This window comes from Trichosurus vulpecula, chromosome 8 (assembly GCF_011100635.1).
Source record: "Trichosurus vulpecula isolate mTriVul1 chromosome 8, mTriVul1.pri, whole genome shotgun sequence".
Classification (NCBI taxonomy): Eukaryota; Metazoa; Chordata; class Mammalia; order Diprotodontia; family Phalangeridae; genus Trichosurus; species Trichosurus vulpecula.
Window position 1 is genome coordinate 13,380,553 of NC_050580.1, and position 24,287 is coordinate 13,404,839.

The following is a 24,287-nucleotide window of genomic DNA, read 5'->3' on the forward strand; positions in this document are numbered from 1 at the left end:
AAGGACCAGCAGCTTAGTGTCATGGCATTTCTCTAAACTGAAACAGACCAAGAAAAGTTTTACAAGAACAAATTCATAGTGAAGGATAAAATCGTACATTTTGCAGACAAAAATATGAAACCAACTGATCCTGTTACTTTGTCTAAATCATAACACCATAAATTCACGACTTAAAGTTAGAAGATTCATCAGGTCCAAGGAAATGGAGGCTTGGGGGAGGAAACGAGCACTTCTATAGCATAAATATCTCCTTTGATCCACACCACAAACCTGGGAGGTGGGTGCTATTATCATACCCAGCTACAGTTGAAGAAACTGAGGCAGACATCGGTTAAATGACTTTTCCAGGGTCACAGAGCTAGTATGTGTCTGAGGTCCAACTTGAACTCAGGTCTCCCTGATTCCAGGCCCAGAGCTGTACCCACTGCACAGCCTACCTCAGGGCCTTGTACTAGAATCCTACCAGTAGTAAGTAGCAGAAGGATAGGTACATAGTATGATAAACAAGATGTAAACCGATCACAGTGAGAGGAGGGCACCTGATTGTTTGGAGGGAAGTGAAGTGTGAAATGGTAAGCGTGTTAGCCAGAACATGAAACCTGGCTTAAGAAACTGGGTGGAGGGACCAATGGCCAACGTGGCTTCAGGTCATGAGAAAGGTCACAAAGGGGACCGTGGGATCCAGGTCCCGGACAACCTGGTGGCCACGTAGTAAAGTATAGGGTTGCTGGATACAGAAACACACACAACCAGGTGGGGACAGGGACAAATCCACATATTCAGAAAACAAAACAAACCCAGATCCTCAACCTCCAGAATCTGATGCTCCTTCTATACCAGCACTCCCTATCTCACTACGGACAAAGTACAGAAAAGACATGTCAGCGAACATCTTAATGATGTGCTGGCCTTGAAGGGAGAAAGAAAACCAGAATGGGCCAGAGACACAGCAACTCAAATGAACTCAGTTCAAGAATCATTTAATACTATTAAGCATCTACAATGTGCCAGGCATTGGGAATATAGCGACAAAAAATGAAACAGTCCCTGCCCTCAAGGCGCTTCCATTCTTCTGTAATCTTCACACAAGCCTCTAAAAGATAGTGGACCCTGGTCCAGCTGATCCCACTCTCTGAGGAGTTCCCCACATTTGCTTCGTAGCCCCCAAGTTTGACCACATGCCGCCACAGTGTAAGTGAGCTTTCGGCGCTGACTCTCTTCCCCTGCCTCCACTCCCACACACGGAGGGAGCAAGAGATCTGTCAGGTCCTCTTCACTACCTGGTCTTGGAAAACTTTCCAGAGTCCTAACCACCATGACTCAATGAGTACCATGACAGCATGGTGATGGTGTCTAAGATAAACAACACCCTCTCCGGGGACCCAGATGGCGATCAGCAATTTCCTTCATAGGCTTGCCTCCCCTCAAGGCTCTGGCTATCATGCCAGTTATTTTAATACTGAGAACACCCCAGCCAAGGAGGGGGCAGCAGAGGAGGAAGCAGCATGATGTAGTGGGAGAGACGCTTGGCCTGGGAGTTAGAGACCTGGAGTCAGAGACATTCCACTCTCACCTCCACGATAATTAGCCTTTGGCTAGGCAGCTAGATTTGGTGCCTTCAGCCCCTTTGTCAGAAAAAATGATGCAATTGGGCTTAGCCACTCAAAGTCCTTTCAGTTCTGAGCAGGTGCCTCCTCTGGAAAGAGCAGAGAGAGAGAGAGCCAGCCTTGGAGCCAAGACAAACTGGGTCCAAGGCTTTCTTCTGGCACATCCCGACTGTGACACCCTTAAATGTTCAAAATTAACATTTCACTTTCCATGCTCCAGGCAACTCTAAGATGAAAAGCTACAAGAGAAAGTGCCAACCTGCAGAGACAGAGGGACTTTCCTCACTTGGTGCTCTCTACATGGATGGGGGGTGGGAAGCAGGAGAGGCTTCACAGAGGAGGAGCCTGAGCTGTGCCTTGAAGGGTAACAAGGGTTCTGAGAGCTAGAGATGAGGACAGTTAGGTGGACACGGAATGGCAGGTTAGGGGCCACATTAAGTATTCCCAGTTGTCTATAATATAGAGGTTGTGATGAAGAGAAATGCCAGGTTGGAGCCAATCAGATTGTGGAGTACCTTGAATGTTAGGCTGAGGACGTCATCTGTTTTTATTATTGTAGTGGCAAGAAGGAGGCACCCAAGGTACTTGAGCAGAGAAGTGATATCGTCAGACCTCTGCCCCAGGAAAATGGCTTTGTGGCTATACAGAAGCAAGCTGAGGAGGGCAGAGTCCAGAAGTTCAGATGAGAGGCAGGGTGGTGGCCAGTCCCGAGAGACTCCGTGAAGATAGATTTAGTGACTGATTGGTTATAGCAGGTTAGGGAGAGAGAAGCCTTGAGGATGACTCTGAGGTTGAGAACTTGAACCTTGAACTGGAAATGGAAGGCTGGCAGTGGATGGGAGAGTGTGAAGGAGGGATGGGGCAAGGGAACAGGTGGACAAGTTCCTTTATGGCCATACCAAATCTGAGACAGCGATCCAGGTGGCAATGGCCAGCATTCAACAGTCTGCGCAGAACTGGGGCTTGGGTAAGATATCAGGGATGGATTTCAGAATGTGGGAGTCATCTGCCCAGAAATGAGCATGGAATCTCCCTACAGAAGAAGAGATAAAGAAGAGAGAAGATCCAGGATTCAGCTTTAGGGGATACCTGCCCTTAGGAGCAGAAGAAGAATGATGATGAGAATTCACCAAAGAGAGCTGAGGAATGGTTAGAGAGGCAGGAGAAGAACCAAGAGGGAATAGCATCCCAGCAGCCAGGAAGGATCTAGGAGAAGGGGGTGGTCAGCCACATCCAAAGCAGCACAAAGGAGGACAGGAATGAGCCAAAGCAGCCAACTCTCCTGGAGAGAAGAGCTTTGATAAAGTGATGGGACTGAAAGCTAGTTTGTCCTGGGTTGAGAAATTAATGAGTAGCCAGGAAGCAGGGGCAGTGCATATAGATAATTCTTACTAACAACACATAGTCTGATGACCTGGGTCAAGTGTCCTGGGCATCTTAAGGAAGGTACAGATCTGAGTCAATAAAGGGATATTGAAGATGGGGGAAGGGGAAGACCAAATGGGCAAGGTGTTGGAAGAGACTGGGGGAATAAGATTGAGGGCACAGGATGAGGGACGAGCCCTGATAAGAAGAAGGACTGCTGCTTCCTCAGAGTCTGGAGCAAAAGAAGGTAGGCATGGTTGGAGATGCAAACAGGATGGCCAAGGGAGATGAGGAAGTTCATGATGGATTGTCTTGATTGTCTCAGTATTGCAAGCTGTAAGGTTATGTGATGGAGATGGGCGCTGGAGAGAGATAAAGCTGATCCAGCCATTCTGTAAAGCAATGCCCCCAAAGTTACTAAACTGTGTTTTACTACTAATGTAAGCCAATACCCCAAAGAGGTCAAGACTCACAAGAGGAAAAGGACTCACGTATGCCAAAATAATTATAATAGCTCTTTTTATGGAGGTAAAGAACTAGAAACTAAGGGTGTGCCCATCTATTGGGGAATGGCTGAACAAATTATGGTATGTAGGTGTCATAGAATATCCTTGCACCATAAAAAAATGATGAAAGGGTTTCAAAGAAACCTGGGAAGAATTGCATGAACTCATGCAGAGTGAAGGCAGCAACATATACAAAAACATTTATACATAAAAACCACCTTGCAAGCCTTATGATCGCTCAATGCAATGACAGAGATCCAATGAAGAAGTGCGTTAGCCACCTCCTGGCAGAGAAGTGGGTGGGCTCATGATGCAGAATGAGACAGACGTTTCTGGACATGGTCAATGTGGGAATTTGCTTTGTTTGACTTTGCATATATATGTCTAGGGTTTCATGTTTCTAAGGGTTTTGGGGGGAAGTTTCATTCTAGAGGTAGGGGGAGGCGGGAGGGAGAGAAAAAAAATGTTTGTGTCTAAGGTGAGACTGACCTCAGATCTTTCTGACTCAAGGCCCAGTAGTTCTCAGTGCCCTGTGCCACCCAGATATAAGGATAGAGGAAAAATTCATACACAGGATCACAGCTCTAAAGCTGAAAAGGACCTCAAAGGAATTCCACACTCCCTCATTTTGCAGGTGAGAAAACAGAGACCCAGGGAGGATTTGCCCAAATCATTAAAAGTGGGACCAAGGGCCTCTGACTCAACTCTGGTGCAGTGGATAGAGTGCCAGGCCCGAAGCAGGAAGATACATCTTCCTGAGTTCAAATCCAGCCTCAGACACTAGACACTAGCTGTGTGACCCTGACCAAATCACTTAACCCCGTTTGCTTCAGTTCCTCATCTGTAAAGTGAGCTGGAGAAGGAAATGATAAACTACTCCAGTGTCTCTGCCAAAATAACCCCAAATGGGGTCATGGAGAGTCAGACATGACTAGACAACAATTACCTCTGACTACAGGGCCAGGGCTCTTTCCACTCTGGTTTTTATTCATTTATCCATTCAACACATGCTTACTGTGTGCAAGGCATTGGTCTACGTGCTGTCAGGAGCCCAGTGACACAGAACACATGGTCTGGACTCTGTGCAGCCCAGAGGGGAGATGAGATGTGCACATGTAAGCCCCAGAGCAGATAGGAGGACCAAAGATTCAGAGCAAGGACAGCTTGGAGGGGAGAATCTTGTCTCCCCATCCCATTTTACAGAAAAGGACAATGAAGTACAGGAGGTGTCACACAAGGACTTTGCCTCTTCCCCCCACAAAGGGGAGGGCCGTCATTTCTGGAGGTGATCACTGCACTGTTCTTTCTTCTTGAATTTCTTGTGAGGACACGGTGACAAAGCCTGGGGTCTAGGAGACATGGGGCCCCTCTTTTTGTCATGTTCCGTGTAGTTTAAAAGGGCAAAAACATAAAAACACAGGGCCGTGGTCCTGAACTCGAACCTAAACCATAAAGGAGAGCCTTTGTTCATTTAAAACATGCAAGCGACTGATTGAATTTGGGAAGATCAGAAGCCCAATTGCCATTTTTCAGAATCGAAGGCTTAGGGTGGTTAGGATACTAAGAGGCCAACCAGCCTGACCACCAACACCTTTTAGACCATCCCTGTTCAGTGGTAGTCAACTGTTCCTAAATCAGGGGATTGACCACAGGGAGAAGTGGACAGGCTTATCTGGAAATGCTGAAAATCCCTGTGATTTCCTCTGGCCATAAAAGATTCCTGAGGAGACACACCTATTCCAGTCCTGGGCTGGCTGTGTGCAGAATTAGCCCTAAACTACTCCTACTACTTGCCCCACAAAGGAGTGGCCAGCTTATCTCTGCCCTTTGGCTATTCCTCAGTTAACTGATGGATTTAAATATATGTGTATATTTTGTGGATCTCATACTCATTCAGTGTCAGCTTTTTTTATGTTTGTTAAATTTTAACCTTATTCAAAACAAAAAAAAAAATTGAAACAGGTGAAAGTCCAGAAGCAAGGATCCAAAGTTCAAACAATTTGGCCTTCAAACTGCTCCTGAGCAGAGAAGCCAACACTGTCTCTAGCAATAAAGCATCCTGTCCCCCAAACAACCAGCGGCATCCATCCTTCCTGCGGCACAAATGCCCAACACATCCTTGAGGTGGGGATAGGGCTGGGGAGGGGATGAATAGAGCTTCCGGTATAAGAAGAGATTCACCTGGATCTCAATATTGTCTTTGGAGAGACCATGTGATGTTGATGACAGGATGCTGACTTTGGAGTGAGACGAAGGCAGCCTGCATTTGTGAAGCATTTTGGATGTGGCAGGCACCATGCTAAGTGCTGGAATACAAATGGAAGAAAAGAGAAGGCCAGTCTCTGCCCACAGAGAGCTGCAATACCCAAAAGGGAGCTGAGGGGGGTGGGTTGAGGATGACGGGACCTAGTATGGGGGTATGTGTTGAGGTCTGAAGGCTGGGGATGGCCTGAGAAAAGAAGGAGGGTCAGCCTGGACCCTTGCACAGAAGGGAGGTGCCAGAGGAATTCCTGAATAGGAGAAGTGAGCCTTACAAAAAGAAGGAGGCCCTAAACCCTGGGGGAAGGTCCAGGATGGGAGGGACAGCATCAGAGGCCTCAGCTCTGGGCCTCATTCTCCTCATTTGTCAAAATGAAGGAGTTGGACCAGAGGATCTCTCAGGTCCAGTCCAGCTCCAAATCTTATGATCCCATGAAATATAAACAAGAAATCTGCAGAATATTTGTCACAGGTGATTTTCATGATTCAAGACAACAGATTAAAAAAGCAAACTACTCCGGGATTCTCCAGTTTAGAAGTCTTTACCTTACTCTCCTATCTCCCCCTGCCCCCTCCCGTCCCTGTTCTCTCTAATTCTTAAGCCGTTCCCAGTAATGGGGCCCCATTCCTAAGAGCCCTCAGTTAGGAGTGCAAACTGCCAACTCAACTCTCCTCTCCATCCCCCACCAAGTGGCCCTACTCAGGGCTTGCTCAGAGCAGCTTAGCTCACTGCGGGCTGCGGGAGTCTCCTCTCTGGGGGCTGTTATCAGTACTCCATCCTCACTAGGGATTAAACAGCCCCTGAGGGCAAGGTGAAAGTCTCAGACCCACAGACCATACACCAAGCATTTGGAATGCATGCTAAAATGGTGAGGTCTGGGGGAAAGAACCCTGAGTTTGGATCCCCAGGGAGCACCCACCGGGGGCGCCCCCCTCCCTTCCCCCCACCACCCTGCTCAGGTGCTAGGATTCTGTAACCATCTGGGGCCTTCTCACTTACCAGTCACAAGCACCAGTAACCTATGCTTTTCATCATATTTCACTTTAAACGGGTTGTGTACAATCCTTAAACAAGCAGGCTTTGCCCTGGCTGTCTCCTTTTTTTCCTGCACCTTGTGGAAGCTGGTGCCACCTCCCACAGGAAGCCTGCCCTGATCTCATTTGTTAGCACTGCTACCACATCCCCCGCTACCATTACTTCGTCTTTACTTCTGAGGGGTATGTGCTACATTTTCCTAGTTGGGTGGATCCCCAACTGGGCAGGGACTGTCCCATTGGTGACTGTGGATCCTCAGAACTCGGCTTAATAGGGGCCTAATAAATGCTTATTAAATTGAACTGAATTGAGTATGGGCTGAAAGCATCTGTCCAAGCAAGAAGCAGCAATTTCAGAAAGGATTAGTAAATTCAACTCTCTCTCTCTCTCTGTCTTTCTCTGGGTCTCTCTGCCCCACCCCCCTTCTCTCTCTCTCCTCTCTCTCTGTCTCTCCCTTCATCCCTCCCTTCCTCTTCTGGGGCTCTCTTTAAATTACTTCGGTCATTTAAAATACAATCACCTGAGTAGGAGGAGAACAAGCCCCAGCTCGGCCACGGTCTGTTTTTCTACTTAGGAGCAGGAGATAAACTAAGGCTAGTCTCCTATTAAGCCCACAATGAAATCATGAAACATGAGAGGGTTAGAAAGGATCAGTGAAGTCCCTCGTCATTCCAGAATGGCAGAGTGGATAACAGAGTGCCAACCTCAAAGCCAAGTTTGACTTCTGACAGCTGTGTGACTCTGGTCGAGTCACCTTTAGTGTCAATGTTCCAGACCAGAGGTGATACATAAACTTGTGGCCCAAACAAAATTAAAACGTAATTGAGAAACAGTCCAAAAAATAAATTAAAATACAACACGGCACAGTTGTGTGGTTTTCTAAGTCAATTTGTGCCGGCAAATAGCCCCGTTTCCATTTGAGCTTGACGTCCAAGTGATTTGGGCAATTCTAAACCTTTAAATCACAGAAGAGGTGTTGCGGTCCTGTGTTGGTAGAAGGACTTTCCTCACCTGGGAGTTCCTCATGGGAGTCAAATCTCAGGCCCAGTCCCTAGCCCTAAAGCTTTTCAGAAGGATCCTCCGAAAAGAGCAGCCGCAGCAGTTATTAAGAGCGCCTACGTGCGTGCGGAAGCCCCTCGGTACTCCTAAGCATAAACTGCCGCAGAATTGGAATACAGTAATTGAGGACAAAATGCTGTTCGGGGCGCCTGAAGTCTGCAGGCCGCGTTCAGTAGGAGCCGGGCCCCTGGAAGAGACTGGCCTTCAATGGGCTGCTCTTCACCCAGGGGACCCAGCCCCTCCCCCCGCGCCATCCATGCGCCAGCCAGCGGCCGGCCCCCACTGCGGCCAGTCCACTGGGCTCTTACAGCAAGTTAGCGGCCCAGACCTTGGCTCCGCTAAGTGAAGGGGGTTTTTTCATCTCAGTCTCCAGGCAAGAAGAAGCACTAGACTGCAAGTCAGAAGCCCAGGATTGGGGTCAAATCCCGCCTCTGACCCATTACTAGCTGTGGAACTTTGGCTGAGCCACGTCCCTTCTCTGTGCCTCAGTTTACTCCTCTGAAAACTAAGGGGTTTGGGGAGGAGAAGGAAGATGAGGAGAGCAAGCTGAACATGAACACGATGAACAACGTTTCCCTGGAAAACCTGCCTAACGAATCTGGGCGCCTCGCTCCCTTCCTCCCCCCCTCCCTCGCCGCCTACTCCGCGGGGCAGAGTCGGAGAGCCGAAGACCGGCTCCTGGAGAGGAAGGAGTTGGGGGAGCCGCTGGCAGGGGGCGCGGGGTGCCGGGTGAGGAAGGAGTTGGGGGAGCCGCTGGCAGGGGGCGTGGGGTGCCCGGCGAGGAAGGAGTTAGGGGTGCTGCTGGTAGGGGGCGTGGGGTGCCTGGCGAGGAAGACGTTGGGGGCCGCTGCTGGCAGGGGGGTGAGGTGTGGGTAGGGGCACGGAGAGTCCGGCTCGGACAGCCCTGCTCAGCTCGCCTCAAGCTGGCCCCGATCCTGGCCCAGGGCTGCCCAGGGGGCAGCTGTGCCAAGTCCTACCGTCTTTTGCTTCTTGATCCCGGACATGGTGCGAGTGGTCACCGGCAGCTGCAGCAGCGGAGGCGGCGGGACTGGCACAGAGCGGACTGGCAGGGCTGGCGGCCGGACTCTCTCGGTCTCCGAGGAGGAAAGGCGAACCGACGGAAGGAAGCCGGGCAGGCGGCGGGGAAGGAGCTTTAAAAAGGCTGGGGAGACACGTCGCACTTCCCTTGACCAACCCCCAAAGGCTTCTCTCCTCCGCCGCTGCTTCCTCCTCCCTCTCCTCCTCCTCCTTTCCTTCTCCTCCTCCCCCTCCCCTTTCTCCTCCCTCTTGCCACTCCCGTGGCTCCCTCCTCTCCACCCTCAGGGGCACCGGCCACCTCTGGGCCCTGGGGCGACCCGGGGCGTGGTCCCCGGGCCCAGGGGAAGGAGCGAGGCGGGAGCCGGATGGTGGGGACCGTGGGGCGGCGCTCAACCAGGCTGCGGTTCCTCAGCTCCAGCGCGGATTGTCGGCTCCCTGCCCTTCGGGGCTGGCATCAAAGGGGCCGCACTGGAGAGCCCTGAGGCCAGCCCTTTCCCTGTACAGCTGGAGAAATTGAGGCACCCAACACCACCATCAATTAGGGGGCCAACGAGCCACTTAGTGCAATACTGTCATTTTGTACAGTGGAAAACTGAGCCCCGTCCCCTCTTGAGAAACCAGGGATGGAAAAACCATGGGTCCAACCACCTCATTTGGCAGATTGGGAAAGTAGGAAGTGCCAAGGCTAATAAACTTGGGAACCTCGGACTTTTGAGCTAGAGGGGACCTTAGAGAACATCTAGTCCAACCCCCTCTTTTCAAAGACGGAGGAAAAAGAGACCCAGAGAGGCTGGTGATTTTCCAAAGATCACACAGGCAGTAAGTCACTGAACCAAAAACATGTACAGAACCAACTCTTCTGAAAAAGTTAAATTTGAAAGGGTTGAAAGAGTTCTGAATTTGGAGTCAGAGGACCTGGGTTCAGATTCTTTATGACTGTGTGACCCTGAGCAAGTCACTTGGCCTCATCAGGCCTCAGTTTCCTCAAATGTAAAAATGAAAGGGCTGGATTAGATGACTTCCAAAGCCTCCCTGCATCTATGTTCTCTAATCTAGGGCTCCTTCTTCCCACTCCCCAATGTTTCCTGTGGTGAGATTCTTCAAATCATTAAAGATGGAATACTTCCATTCACTAGCACCCATTGCTGAGCCCCCACCTCCAAAGCCTGGGCACCTTTTCACTACCCTTCCTACTGCCCCACTGGGTGGGAGCCTCTGATTGGAAGAAAAACCAAAGCACAAACTTTGGTTCAGTTCAACAGTAACATTCTGCAGTGTCTTAGGCCCTGTGGCTGATCCAGAAAAAGGACAAGAAGCTTAGTTTAGTGGGAAAGAGAATACAAAAACAAGTAGGAAACAAAATATAAATAGGCCAAAATATCTGGTGGCATGGCAGTTCGGGAAGGATCCCCATTTTCTGGCTCTCAGCCCCCCTGAGGGCAGAGACTCTGTCTTTGCATCTCTGTCCCAGAGCAGAGCACTAGGCTGTCTCTCTGAAGAAAGGGTGGACCGTGGTCCTCAGTGGGTAGATTGGTTGTCTTGGCAGGCAACAGAGTGGAAGCAGACTGGGAGAGACCAGCCAGTCCCTTCCTGAATTGGACAGTTTTATGAGGCGGGAAATTGTTGAGCAGGTATGGAGCTGCATTGGGGGAGGGAGTTTCTGTAGATCAACGAAACCACAAGTCCAGGCTCCCCTACCCCCAACTCCCACCCCATGCAAATTATTTGTCAAGTTAATTTTTTTGTCTTTTTTTTCCCCCAGGAAGTAATTGGGAGGGAGAAAATAGATTTTCATTCATTAAGAAATAAAGTTTTATTTTAAACAGAAAAAAAGGGTCAATGCAAGGCTCTGGGCTAAACATTTGCTGGGATACCTATGGCTCTGCCCCAGACAACTTGTCTTTAGGCTGGTGACACCTTTCCCTCATTGGTTCTTTGGTGCCTCGATGGTGCCAAGAGGCCCTGAGGGAAGGAAAACAAAGCCCTGGGAGACTTTAATGGGAGAATTCCCTTGTGCTCCTGATGTCTTCCTGGCTACAGAATGGAAGCGGGAGAACTCCCTCTGGGCTTCCCTCTCCCTCTGCCCCCGGTGCCTATGTGATGGCTGCTCTCCTTGTGGCATGCTTAGCTAGGAGAGTTTGAGTCCTGATATAAAGGCCATCTCTCCCACTTTGCTTTCCCTGATGCTCCCAGCCATGATGCCAGTCTCATGATCTCAAGAGCTTGGGAGCTCCTGAGCAGGATCTGCCTACACTGAAGAAGGGACTCCAGGCTGCTACTACAACACTTCTCAGCAGAGGAAGATGGCCCAGACATTGGCCTGGCTTGTGGGAAGATAAGGGCAACCTGGTTGTTTGATGGTGCAGAGCCAAGGTGGAGAAGTGATTCTTCTGTGGTCCCACTAAGCATCTCTTGTTTTAACCTTTTGAGTATCAGCTTTTTAGGAGAGTATAATGGGAGCTGTGGATTCATGTTTCATGTTCGAAGCCAGTACACATTCACCAGTCTTTTGTATTTTAAGTATTTCTCGTAGGAAGGAAATACATAACTGCCCTATATCTGATCTACATTGTACACTGACTCACCTTTTTACTCCCTTTTGGGGAGACCCAAGAAAGAAGTCTAGCCTGATCCTTAAGTGGTTTTAGCTGGGGTTCTGGGGTGGGGATGCACAGAGCCAGAGACAATGAGACAAGGAGACGGAGCCCTCTCTTTACAGGTCAGGGGCTTCTCAGTAGGAGACAATCATTGCCAAGCCCCTCTGGGCTGGACATTCTGTTGTTAATGGGGGAGGTTAGAGAATCAAACATGTATGTAGGAAAGTCTGACAGAAGGGAAATGATGGTGGGTGTGAGGGAAGGCTTAAAGGAGGAGAGGGCACCTGAGCTGAACTTTGAAGGAAGAAGGCATTTGGGAAGCAGGGATGGGGAAGGAGTGGATCTGAGGTGTACAAATGAATGGAGGTGGGAAACAGGGTGTCCAATGCAGGAACAGCAAGCAGACTGTCAGTTTGGCTGGAATGTGGACCATAGAAAGTGGTGAGTGATAACCAGACTAGGGAAGGCTTAAAAACTGTGTGTATGTGTGTGTAGTGTGTGTGGTGTGTGTATGTGCATGGTGTGTATATATGTGTGGTGTTTGTATGTGTGTGTGGTGTGTGTGTGTGTGTGGTGTGTGTATATGCATGTGTGTGGTGTGTATATATGTGTGGTGTTCGTATGTGTGTGGGGTGTGTGTATAAGTGGGTGCATGGTAGGTATGGGTGTGGGGGGTGTGGGTGTGGTGGAGGGTTGTGTATGGAGGGTGTGTGGTAGTGGGGGGAATGTCTGTGTATGTGCATATGTGATCTACTGCAAACATGTCAGACTTAGCCACACACTATACACACCCAGAGTCCTATACCTTTGAACCTTCAAAGTAATCTTTAAAATGCAAACTAGCTGATCCATACCTCGTAGGGGTGGGGGAGAGGGGGCGGGGCGGGGTTGGGCCCTCTCTCCTCTAAGCAGACCTAGTGCTGGCCTCTCATGGACTGGGTTCTTTCTTAGAAGAATGTGGCCTCTAAAGAGAGGGTCGCCCTATTTTTCTGTCTCTGGCTTACTACACTCCAGCCCCAGCCATGAATCTCCAAGGCAGTCCCTTAGACAAAGCTTATGTTTGGTCCCCTGGGGCAGGGGTTGTTCCCCAGATGGCCTAACGTTAGGGGTGCTCCTAGAAAGGTCCTCAATATTCAAGGCGCAGGGACGGGGCAGCTATTTCTTTCCCTAGCAGCTGGATGCCCCTCGAGAAGGCTGGAGGGTGCTCTGGGTGACCTCGCCTCCCATGACAGCTCAGCCCCAGCCTGACTGCTAGCTCTGCCCCATCTGGCAGTCATCCAGCAGGTTTCAGTTTGGAAACGAGGATGACACACATTTTTGGATGCCTCTGCTACCTCTCCTGCCAGCTTGGCAGACTGACCCATGTGTAGAATATGAGGAAAGGCAAATTAAGGCGGAAGGGAGAACTGAGAATTTGCATGATGCTTTGGGAAGCTTCCAGCTATCTCCTCAGTGAGGAGGAAGGGAAGGGCTTGATCCCCAAGACAAGGTCATCACCAGGGCTCTAGCTGGGGCACACTGGACCCCGGGCAAATAGAAGTGATTCGTCTCCCTTTGTGATCAGTCCCCAAGTAGCGCAGAGAACAAGCTGGACCAGACCAGAAAGACCCCTGCTTGTCTGTCAGGAGGGGTGCACACTGGCTGGGCCTGGCCGGCAAGTCACCTGCCCTCTCTGGGAGCCTCAATTTCCTCATCTCTCACATGGCGATAATGGCAGGAAAACCTGAAACATTCCCCAGAAAGTTGTTGGGAGGCCCAAGCAAGATGATGCATGTAAAGGGCTTTGCAGACCTGAAAAAGCTTTGGAAGGGTCTGTTAGGAGGGGTGTTTCCATGGGACCTCTGAAGGCTGGGTGGGTCATAGGGACCCTTGTGCTGGTGTCTGGCCTTCCCTGGCATAAGCCTTTTTGTTGTTATTCAGTCATGTCCAGCTCTTCATGACCCCATTTGGGGTTTTCTTGGCAAAGATACCGGAGCAGTTTGCCATTTCCTTTTCCAGCTCATTTTACAGATGAGGAAACTGAGGCAAGCAGGGTTAAGTGGCTTGTCCAGAGTCTCACAGCTAGTAAGTATTTGAGGCCTGGTGTTCTATGCACTTTGCCAAATGGCCTTTAAGCACCCTAGTGTCTCCAGGCTCTGCCAATCCCTTTGAGGAATCTGCAACGTGCCACATTAAGTAGAAAAAATATAAAAGTAAGACATGCATGGTCCTTGCCCTTAACTAAGTAATCAATCAAGCATTTATGAAGTATCTACTGTATACCCAGCACTGAACTGGAGATACAAAGAAAAAGGGCCATCCAAGGAATGTCCTGTTGCTAGCGTTGTGAATTGGTCCAACCATTCAGGAGAACAATTTAGAACTATGCCCAAAGGGCTATAAAACTGTTTGTAACCTTTGACCCAGAAATACCATTACTAGTCTGCCACCCCAAGAGAAAAAAAATAAAAGGAAAAAGAACTATCCATACAAAACTATTGATAGCAGCTCTTTTTGTGGTGGTAGAATTGGAAATTGAGGGGATGCCCATCCACTGGGGAATGGCTGAGCAAGGTGCGGTATGTGACTATGATGGAACACTAGTGTGATATTAGAAATGACAAGCAGGACACTCTCAGAAAGACCTTGGAAGACTTACATGAACTGACGAAAAGTCCAGGAGAACAGTGTACACAAGAACAGCAACATTGGACAATGATCAGCTGTGAATGACTTGTCTATTCTAAGCAATACAATGATCCAAGACAATTCTGAAGGACTTATGATGAAAAATGCTATTCGTCCCCAGAGAAAGCACTGATGGAGTCTGAAAGCAGATCAAAGCTTTGGGTTTTTTAAACTTTTTTATTTTTCTTGGTTTTTTGTCTGTGTTTTCTTTCACAACACGATTAATATGGAAATATCTTTTGCATGATTGCACATGTATAATATTTATCAAATTGCTTGCCTTCTCACAATAATGGGGCGGTAGAAGAAGATGGGAGAGAATTTGGAACTCGAAATTTTAATAAATGGAGGTTACAAACTGTTTTTACGTGTAATCAGGAAAAAAATATTATTAAATATTAACATTTTTCAGAAAAGAAAAAGGACAGTCTATACCCTCAAGTTGACATTTTAATTGGGGAAGACAGCATGAACTTACAAGGGTATGTGCAAAATAGATGAAAGGTTATTTGGGTCATTTTAGTGACCTTAAAGGCCAGTCGGACGGATCAGGCATGTATGTAGAAAGATACAAATTACAAGACAGTAAGTGTATTAAAGGAGCAGAAAAGTATGACGAAGGAAGGGAACAAACATTTACAAAGCACCTACTAGGTGCTTGCCACTTTGCTAAGCACTTTACAAATATTATCTCATTTGATCCCACATCAACCCTGAAAAGTCAGTGCTCTTATGATCTCCATTTTGCAGTTAAGGAAACAAATGCAGGCAGAGCTTAAGTGACCTGCCCCAGTCACACAGGTCACACATGTCTGAGGCTGGATTTCAACTCAGCTCTTCCTGACTAACCACTGCACACTAGCTCCCTCCATTTCTCTTAGGATGCTAGCCAAGTGAGAATCGTTAGATCCAAGTATTGAGAAGGAGTCCTGGAGGTTTTCCAAGCCAACCCCTCATTTACAGAGAAGCAGACTGAGGCACGGGGCTGTGTCTCAGTTCAGCAGACTCCAGTGCTCTGGCCAGTGCACGTTTGAATTGGGCTTTGAAGAATGGAGAAGGATGTCAATGGGAGAAGGTGGGGGAGGAGGGAGAGAGGCGTTGTCCTGCTTGGGAAGAACCTAGAGCACAGGACAAGGCATTAGGGGAGATGAAGCCACCCCTGCTGGTCAGAAAAAGATAACCAAGTTCTATGAGACAAGCGGTGCCATGTCCCCTTTTGTGGGTGCATCCTACAGACAGTGAAACAGGGCTTTTCTTCTAGTGGAGAAGGGGCCAGATCGGCAGGCAGAAGATGTGGTCCCAAACCTCACCTTTGATGCCATTTGTGTGGCTAAACTTCTCTGTGCCTCAGTTTCCTCATCTGTAAAGTGATGGATGCTCTCCAAACTTCCTTCCAGTTCTCAGATTTATGTCCTGGCCTCTCAGGAAACTGCCAGATTCTCAGGTGTTACCACCCTCAGTCCCTACCCCGAGCGCACAACATCTCTTTCCAAGCAGGAATTCTCGAACCCTTCCCTCCCACACTCCCTTTGTTCTTGTAATATCAATTGAGTTGGAACTTTCTTACTGTTTAAAAATGATTAATTAAGTGTCTTTGAGTCTTACTAGGTGCTAAGCCCCAGGCACAAACCCCAGTTAGGTGCTAAACCTATGTGGGTGTGACTTGGTAATCAAGGTGGGGCCCCAGGTGGGGCTAACTAAGGGAGGGCCTAGTTTACACATGAGTTTGAGTGACAGGTTTGGGACATCAGAGGCTCTTAGACCACATGGGTTTAAGTCGCCTCTTTGTGATGATTTTAGGTCACGTGGGTGAGTCGCATGTGTGACTCACCCCTGACACTGAAAAAGATATAAAACCAGGGGTTGGCTTTCTCTTCTTTGGAGCTCTTACCCACAGCAGTGGTAGTGCGGGTGACTCTGGGCCAGCCCTTGTTCTGAGCTCCCGGGCTGAACCTACATGTTGGTAACTATGAATTGTATTGGGTCTGTCTGTTGATGTTTATACTTTGTTCATATTTTTCTCTGAAGTTCAGGGTGCTGGTTTTTTCCCCTGAGCTAAGTGAATGATATTTGTATGCTGAATTAAAGTAAGCTTGTCAACCCCTTAATGTTGCCTTCCTTACTAAAGCAGATCAAAAGAACCTCTGCTTTTGCAGCATGTTGGTAGCATTCTTGTTGTTGGGCTTCTGTTGGTCTTTCACCCCCACAGCAGCGGCTAGCCAGATTATTGAAACAGTTCTGTGGCTCACATCCCTCCTCCAAAAAAATATACCCCACAAATATGCATTTTTACAACCCCAGCTGCGTGAGTCTATAATTCTGTCAGAGACGATGGAGTGTAATGGACAGAGTACTGGCCTCTGAACCCAGAAGGCCTAGCCTCAGACACATGCTGATGGCAAGAGCCTGGGCAGGTCAACTACCCTTTGGCAATGTGCTAAGACTAGAAGGTGCCTCCTTGCCCTGGTAGAGCAAGTTTTCTCCCAGGAAGTTCCTCGAATCAGTAAAATCCCAGATCTCATCCCAATCCCCCATCGCCATGATTGCATCTCAGCAGAGATGAAGGGCTGAGCCCAATACAGGATGGGAAGGGAAGGCAGCAGGGTCTGGCTGTGGGCACAGTTGTTTGTTCTGCAGTCCCTGTAGGAGGGCAGCTGCTTCCCGTTTGCCTTCTGTACAATGGGAGAACGATACCTGTCGTGCCCACCTCAGATGGATGGGGTGACAGCCAGACTAGGTAATGTCAGTGACATGCCTGCAACCTTTAAAGCCCCATTCCAAATGTCCAGCATTATTATCACATTATTCATTTGAACTCCATCCAATGCCACAAATATGTATTAGGGGCCAGAGATCATGCTAGAATTGAGGATGTAGACAGAGATGCAAACATTTCTCACTGTGCTGAAGGAGCTTCTCATCTTTCTCTCTCATGTGATGCCAATTTGAGAAAAACGGGACTTGAATTTCATAGGGTCATGAGATCATACATTTAGACCATGAAAGAATCTCAGAGGTCATCGCTTGACTCAGGAGGACTCAAGCCCAGGGAAGTGGTTGCCCACTTTCATTAAGTGGCATGGGGGAATTCAAACCTGAAGATCCTCTGACTCCAAAGCTGCTCTTTGTCCACTGCATTGTGTGAATGTGTCCCTTACATTATTCCAATTTGTGTCCCTCCATAATCTTTAAAATACCCATATAAGAAGGTAAAGCAGCAAATTATCTTCCCACCATCCCATTTCACTGATTTGACTAGTGAGGCCCAATGACAAAATATCTATATTTATTCGAGGCAGAGATCACCGATCAACATTGTTCAGTCTCCCACTCCAGTACTATTAGTCTGCCAGATATCTTCCAGGGTATAATTCTCAAATTAATTTGGCCATGGTCCATTTTGGGGCTTCAAAGATGTTGATGGAACCCACAGATTGGTTTGAAAGACTTGAAGGGAAGGGCATGCATATCAAATAAAGAAGGATTTGGGGAAAGGGAAAAAATAAAGAAAATTAAACCTATTGCATGCCCCCAATGCTGTATATAACATATAACTTTATACGTGTGTAATTTCCCTACATAAGATATCAGAGAGGAAAGCATTGCTAGCAAATCGCTTTCCTTAGGGGGCTCCCATTCCCAGGGTGTGCAGTACAAAGACCTCGTGAAGCACAATTTGGAAAATGCCCCTCTTGAGTCTTCTCTGGGCCGATGACCCAACATTTCATCTCTCAAACTTATTAGCATTAGTCGGAGGCATGCCAAGCCAGATGACAAGAGAAGGAAACAGGAGCTCACTTACATAGGGCCGAGTTTCTTTTGTTGGGATTTTTTCTTTCCTACCAGGAACTAGCCAGACTTTGAAAGTCTCAAAGAAAGGCAAGGGGCCAAGAGCTGGCCTCCCAAGTGTTACGAAAGATGGGGCTCAGTTCCTGCCACCCCATGTCAACGACTCCGTTCCTTTAACCAAAATACAAACAACCATATGCAAAAGTCCAAGTAGTGGCCGCATATGTGTTTAAGCACGTATATGGATGGGGATTTCGACAGCTTTTTTTCTAGACCAACAGTCTTTCAAGTGGATGGGCTTCCCTGCTCTCACGTGTATTCTTCCACATTGCCCCCAACTGTTGCCTTTCAGAAATACTCCATGGTTACTACTAGGAGTTGTAATAATGGAGGAAGAGACCCCTTGAAGTCTCAGCATGACCTGGAGTTGACCCGGGGACTAGAAGGCCATGACCGTGTTTCACAAGCTACAGAAGATGCTACCATTCCTTAAAGGCCTCAAGCGCAAACTCTATAGTAGTCTATCTAAGGATCACCTGAGCTAAGGGCAAAGTGGGGCCTGGCAGCCAAAGGTTGGCCAGGTGAGGAATGATTTGGCCACGGCAATTCATGAATCTCTCTGCTCATGAGTGGAAAAGTTGTCATCTCTTTTGATGAAAGAAGGCCTTTTAAAAGTAATGAATAAAGCGGATGAGTTGTTCATCTTCATTTCAAAGGGGAGCAAATCACATCTTCACTTCTGCATGAATCGGACTTAAGTGAGGCAGAGTTATGAAAAGTCATCAGCCTCACTCTCCCTTCCAGAGTCATCAAAGTCTAGACAGCCTGGGATACAGGGGATCACCTTGATGTCTTCAATGTCTAACCGAGCTCTAAGCGCTCCACAGCACCTGCTTCAGACGCCTTCGTGGCTCTTGGAACACATTGTTCTCATCTGTTCATTCTGCCAGGACATGTCTTCACGTGCTTGGGGTCAACATCCCCCTAATTCACCGATGGGTCTGAAGCCTCCTGGTTATCCGTCACCTGGTTTAGCCTCTCTGCCAAGACAGTTTCACCAGGGTGTGGCTGTGGCGCAGGCCACAGCTTCTTGGAACCCCAGGGGAGAGCTAGGTGACAGACATCCACAGCAAAGGTGGATGAGCAGCTCTGAAAAGAGCTTGGGAAGCCCTCACACCAGATGTGCTAGTTCTCCCTGAACACCCCGTGCACCCCAAAGATGGATGGACCCAGAATAAGGAGTTGTTATTCAGTTGTGACCCTTCATGGTCCTATCTGGGGGGTTCTTGGCAAAGATACTGAAGTGGTTAGCCATTTCCTTCTCCACCTCCAAGATGATGGAGGATGAAGAATTGAGGCAAACAGGGTTAAGTGACTTGCTCAGGGTCACATGGCTAGTAGGTGTCTGAGGCCAGCTTTGAACTGACTTTAGGCCCCATGCTCTATACACTATGGCACCACCTAGCTGCCCAGGAAAGGAGAGAATCCTGTTTTGTGCCTTTTCCAGACTGTGCGTAATTTTACATACTATGCAGATGCTTTTGTCCTTTTCCACTGACTCAGGCACAGTGGCTGGTTAGGGAACAGAATCAAGCTCACTGAGCTCTGAAGGAACTCCTATCACTCAATCTTTATTTATGATACTCTCTAACGACCTAAACATAATAGACACTGGGGAAAGAGGCCAACAGATACCTACATGCTAATACATCATTGATGGTTCTGTGAATTGTTCTGGATACTCTGGAAAACAATTTGGACTGAGGGCAAATGCCTTATTATATTGTTCAGAAAACATATTATTTATTATACTGTTTAAATCTAAGTGGAGGTTGTTTGAACCCAGAATGTTGCCCTGACCTCAGTAACTCTCCAGGAATACTAGAGATGTACACAAGGAATTTGGGGTTCCCCCAGGTCCTGGATCCACTGAAAACCACATTCAGGTCTTCTTTTGGGTCCACCAAAGCTTGTGTTTTGGGTTCACCCAAATTTTATTGAGTCTTTACGTTTGTTCATGTCCATCTCAATTTACCTTGCTTTCGAGTTGCCTTCTTGGTATGATTACTTAACTGTGTATGTGTGATCTGTGTGCTGGTACCCTTGTCTAAATTCTATATAATGTACACTTTCCAGAGCCTGGATGAGAGAGAGCCATATTTCCCTTTCAACTTGCTCTCCTTTACCAAACAACCTAATAAATTTCCTTCTAAACCTATTTCAGATTTTGGGGTTTGTTCTCATGAACAAGGACCCATGCTAGAATAGTGACTAACTTATACATGCCCTTTGCTTTAGCAAACCCACTGAGCATATGCCCCAACAAAGTCAAAGTCAGAAAGAAAAGTCCTGTATAGACCAAATTACTTGTAGTAGCACTTTTTTAAGTTAGTTTTTTTCAATTTGACAAAAAAAATCTACTTTCTCCCCCTCCAACTTCCTCCTTCTCCATGGAGAAAGAAAAACAAAACCCTTATAACAAATATGCATACAAAACAAAGTTTTCCTTTGACTGTGTTTAAAAAAAGTCTCAGGGGGCAGCTAGGTGGCACAGTGAATAGAGCGCTGGCCCGGGAGAACCCGAGTTCAAATCCAGGGTCAGACACTTGACATACTTACTAGCTGTAGGACCTTGGGCAAGTCACTTAACCCCAACTGCCTTGCCTTCCCCTCTCCAAAAAATAAAAATAAAAAAATTTTTTAAAGTCTGAGTCTTGAACCCATTGCCTCTTTGTCAGGAGGGGGGCAGCATGCTTTCTTATAAATCCTCTAGAATTGTGATTGGTTGTTGTGTTGATCAGAGTTCTTAAGTCTCTCAACATTGTTTTAGCAGACCAAATGGATGTCTACACCACACTGCTGTTATTGAATACATCCCTCTCCTGGTTCTGCTCACTTTCGCCTGCATCTGTTCATACAGGTCTTCCCAGGTTTCTCTAAAACCATTCCCTCCATCATTTCTTACAGCCCTGGAGCATTCCACTGCATTCACAAACCAAAGCTTGTTCAGCCATTTCCCAGCTGATGGGTACTCCTCCTCAGTTTCCAGTTCTTTGCTGGACAAAAGAACTGTGGGGCATCATTTTTGTGATAGCAAAGAACCAGAAACAAAGTGGGTGCCCACTGATTGGATAATGGCTAGAAAAGCTGCAAGATAGGAATGTAATTGAATATTACACTCTGAGAAATCACAAGTAGAGGGATTTCAAAGAAACACAAGAAGGTTTGTATGAAGCAACAGAGCGAATTAACAAGATAAATAATGGCCACAACAAAGTAAGAGGAAAACAGCTAGAAAGGATATCAAGATCCTGAGGAGTGATGAAGAAGCACACCCATGCTCTCCGTGCAGAGGTGGAGGGCTCTGGGCACAGAATGGGGCATACGGCATCACATGTGGTCATTGTGTCAGCTCGGTTATGTTACTTGTATCTCCTCCTTACACGGGAGGGTGCTATTTGGGAAGACAGTGGTACTGAGAAGTTATAGCAATGTAAAAAGAAATCAACAGGCATGGAAAAAGGTAAAAGATTATTAAATTTAATTCAGGATTATTCAAAACTGTCAGAAGTTCAAATCACTAGGATTTTCTGAGTCCAGACCAAAATTTTCCTTCTTTTTACTGATGTTAAAAGTCCTAGTGTTTGTTCATCAGGATGCTCCGGAAACTCGGCAGAAACAATTAGCTGTTCCTGTTGGATGCTATATAAACAGAACAAGGCATTGGCTAGGTTTTTCCTACTCCAGCAGGTTCCTGGGGGATCCAACCCATGGGTTCTGAGCCCATCCTGAGTCCTAGCACCTGGCAGAACCCAGGTAGGATGAGAGGTCAACTTAAAATCTTTCTTATTGACCTCCTACGTGCCATGCACAGGCTCTGAGAAATTGTGACTGGGGGAGCCAGGAAAAGAAAAGTCCTACGGTCACCGGGAAGTCTTTAAAATGAGGACAAACAGAAGCCTAACTGAGAAGTCACAGCAACAGGAAATCTTCAGGCTCCTTTGGGCACATCTTGTCTCCTCTGTGGGCGGTGCCTATTTCCTTCTTGTCTTTGGGTCTCCGGAACCTTGCATGCCTCTGGCACGTACTAAGGACTTAATAAATACTTAATGAGAACATTCAGATCAATCCAGTCCAAAACATTCATTCCACACTTACCGTACTTTCTAGGAGACAAACAGTGCCTTCCCTCGAGGAGCCTACATTCTGCAGGGGAAGCAGGCAGCAATAGAAAGTGTTGGCTCATGGCATTCATCCTTAGCCATGTAGGCAAAGGGATGCTGTCCCCTAAGACTAGGCAGTGGGGCGTTGGAAAAAGCTGCATGTGCTGTGACTAGAAGTTAATGAGCGTGTCCTTCCAAAGAGTCAGAGGACAATAAATTGCACTTGACTCTAGAATGCTATCTAATATAATTATTAATAAGCAGCCAGGCGGTGCAGTGCACCTGGGCCTGGAATCAGGAAGACCTGAGTTCAAATCTGCCCTGTACTAGCTGCGTAACCTTGGTCTAGTCACTTAACTTCTGCCTCATTCTCCCCAACTGTAAAACGGGGATAATAATACCACCTACCTCACAAGATTGCTGTGAGGTGCTTAGCACAGTGCCTGCGCACAGTAGGTGCTTAATAATCATCTTTTCCACCACCACCCCACACCGCTGAATCTCTCTCTGGTTTAGTGAATGAGAGAGATGAGTCCCAAGTCTGACTGACACCAAGCACCTGTGGGACCCCGGCCTCAGTTTCCCTACCTGACCTTGCTCCCTTCCCTGCAGACAGAAGGCCAGGTGTGCAGAATCTGAAGGCCACCAAGGACCTCCCATTCACAGTAGAGCATTAACAAGAGCACATTGGAAGCTCTATTAAACGGGAGCTGTCGTCATTCGGAAATGGCCTCTAATTTCACGATACCGAGCCTGCTGAGGCCATTCTGGAAGTTTAAATACATGGGCAGGGTAAGTCCTTGCTTCCTTGCCCTGTCTCCTTGGCCGTGTGAGTTGAGGTGATCCCAGAGTGCTGAGTTCACCTCGACAAGGAAGTTCACCCAGCAGAGCTCCGCCCCGGTGACATGCCACTCAATTCATCCTGCAAACTGCTATTAAGCCGTATTGCAGGGCAGGAATTGTACTAGGCCGGGAGACCCAGGCCTCAGCTGAGTATTTGTTAGGGGCCAGGTACCGTGCAAGGCACTCACTGGGGAGACAAAGTCAGAAGGGAGACAATCCTTGCCCTCAAGGATTTTACCTTCTTTAAAAAAAATTAAATATTTTTTCAAACAACAAAAACCTGCCTTTTCTTCTCACCTTCCTCCTGCCTGCTACACACATGTATAGTCAAGCAAAAAAAAAAAAATCCCCCGTTGGCCGTGTCCAAAAAATCTGCCTCGTCCTATACCTCTTTATCAAGAGGTGGGCAGCACACTTGGACTCTCCTTGGAAAACCAAGTTGGTGACTGGGTCCCAGGCCTTTCAAAGACTTTTGTCTTCACAGCACTGTTGCTACTGTATTGTTCTCCTGGTCCTGAGGCCACTACCTGCTATGGGGGGTGGGGTTGGCAACACAAAGGAATTTGGTCTGGAGGAGCCCGAACAACTGGAAGGATGAAGAAAGGCCTCCTTCAGGGCAGTGACCCTTTAGCCCAACCTCGGTAATTTAGAGATTCTGCAGAGGAAAAAAAGAAAAGGGAGGGAGGAAGGGAGGGAGGGAGGACATGCCCTGGGCCAAGGCCCACAGGAAAGTCACAGGATGGCAAGTTCAGGGAGCAGGCTGACGTAGTGAGACTGTGTGTGAGGGGCAAGAAATCACAAATAAAAATGATAAATAGGAAAGGCTGGGATGGAGCCAGACTCGACAGGGCTCTGAATACCAAGCTGAGAAGTCTGCATTTTATCTGAGCACTGGAGAGCTCCTGAACATTCCTGAGTAAGGCGTCATGGGGTGGTGCTCAGGATACTCATGCAAAAGGGGACCCATTAGGGCATCCAAAGGCTAGAGAGCTGGAAAGGGGCAATGCAGAGAGGAGAGGAGCTGTTCACGACCTAAAGGCCTGCCCAGGGTCGCTATACATGCTATAAACAGATTCGATCCTTGGTTTTGCTGCCCTCAACTCCAAAGCTCATTCTACTACTCCACCAAACTGCCTCTCTCAGGCTGTTCTTAGTGGAAAGAGGTGGAGTAGAGAACCCCTCGAGTCAAGGAAGCTTGCTGTGAAGTCATTCCATCCCATTGGCCCATCAGATCCCCCACATCCTCTGCAGTCATTGCTACGTGACCAGGGACAATTCTGGCCTCAGTCCCCCCTTCCATAAAGTGAGGAAGTCATTCTAGAGCTCAGTGATCTTGCCATCTCTTCCAACTCCAAATC

General features: G+C 47.8%; 1 protein-coding gene across 2 annotated transcripts in view; it reads right to left on the minus strand.

Annotated features, from left to right (window-relative positions):
- PAPSS2 (3'-phosphoadenosine 5'-phosphosulfate synthase 2) overlaps nucleotides 1-9,015 on the minus strand; it is a 79,160-nt gene extending 70,145 nt beyond the window's left edge. For both annotated transcript variants that reach the window (XM_036736194.1, XM_036736193.1), the window contains exon 1: nucleotides 8,810-9,015. In XM_036736194.1, the coding sequence (XP_036592089.1) occupies nucleotides 8,810-8,836 (27 nt within the window). In that variant the 5' untranslated portion in view covers nucleotides 8,837-9,015. The remainder of the gene's footprint in view (nucleotides 1-8,809) is intronic.
- Between the last annotated feature and the right edge of the window lie 15,272 nt (nucleotides 9,016-24,287).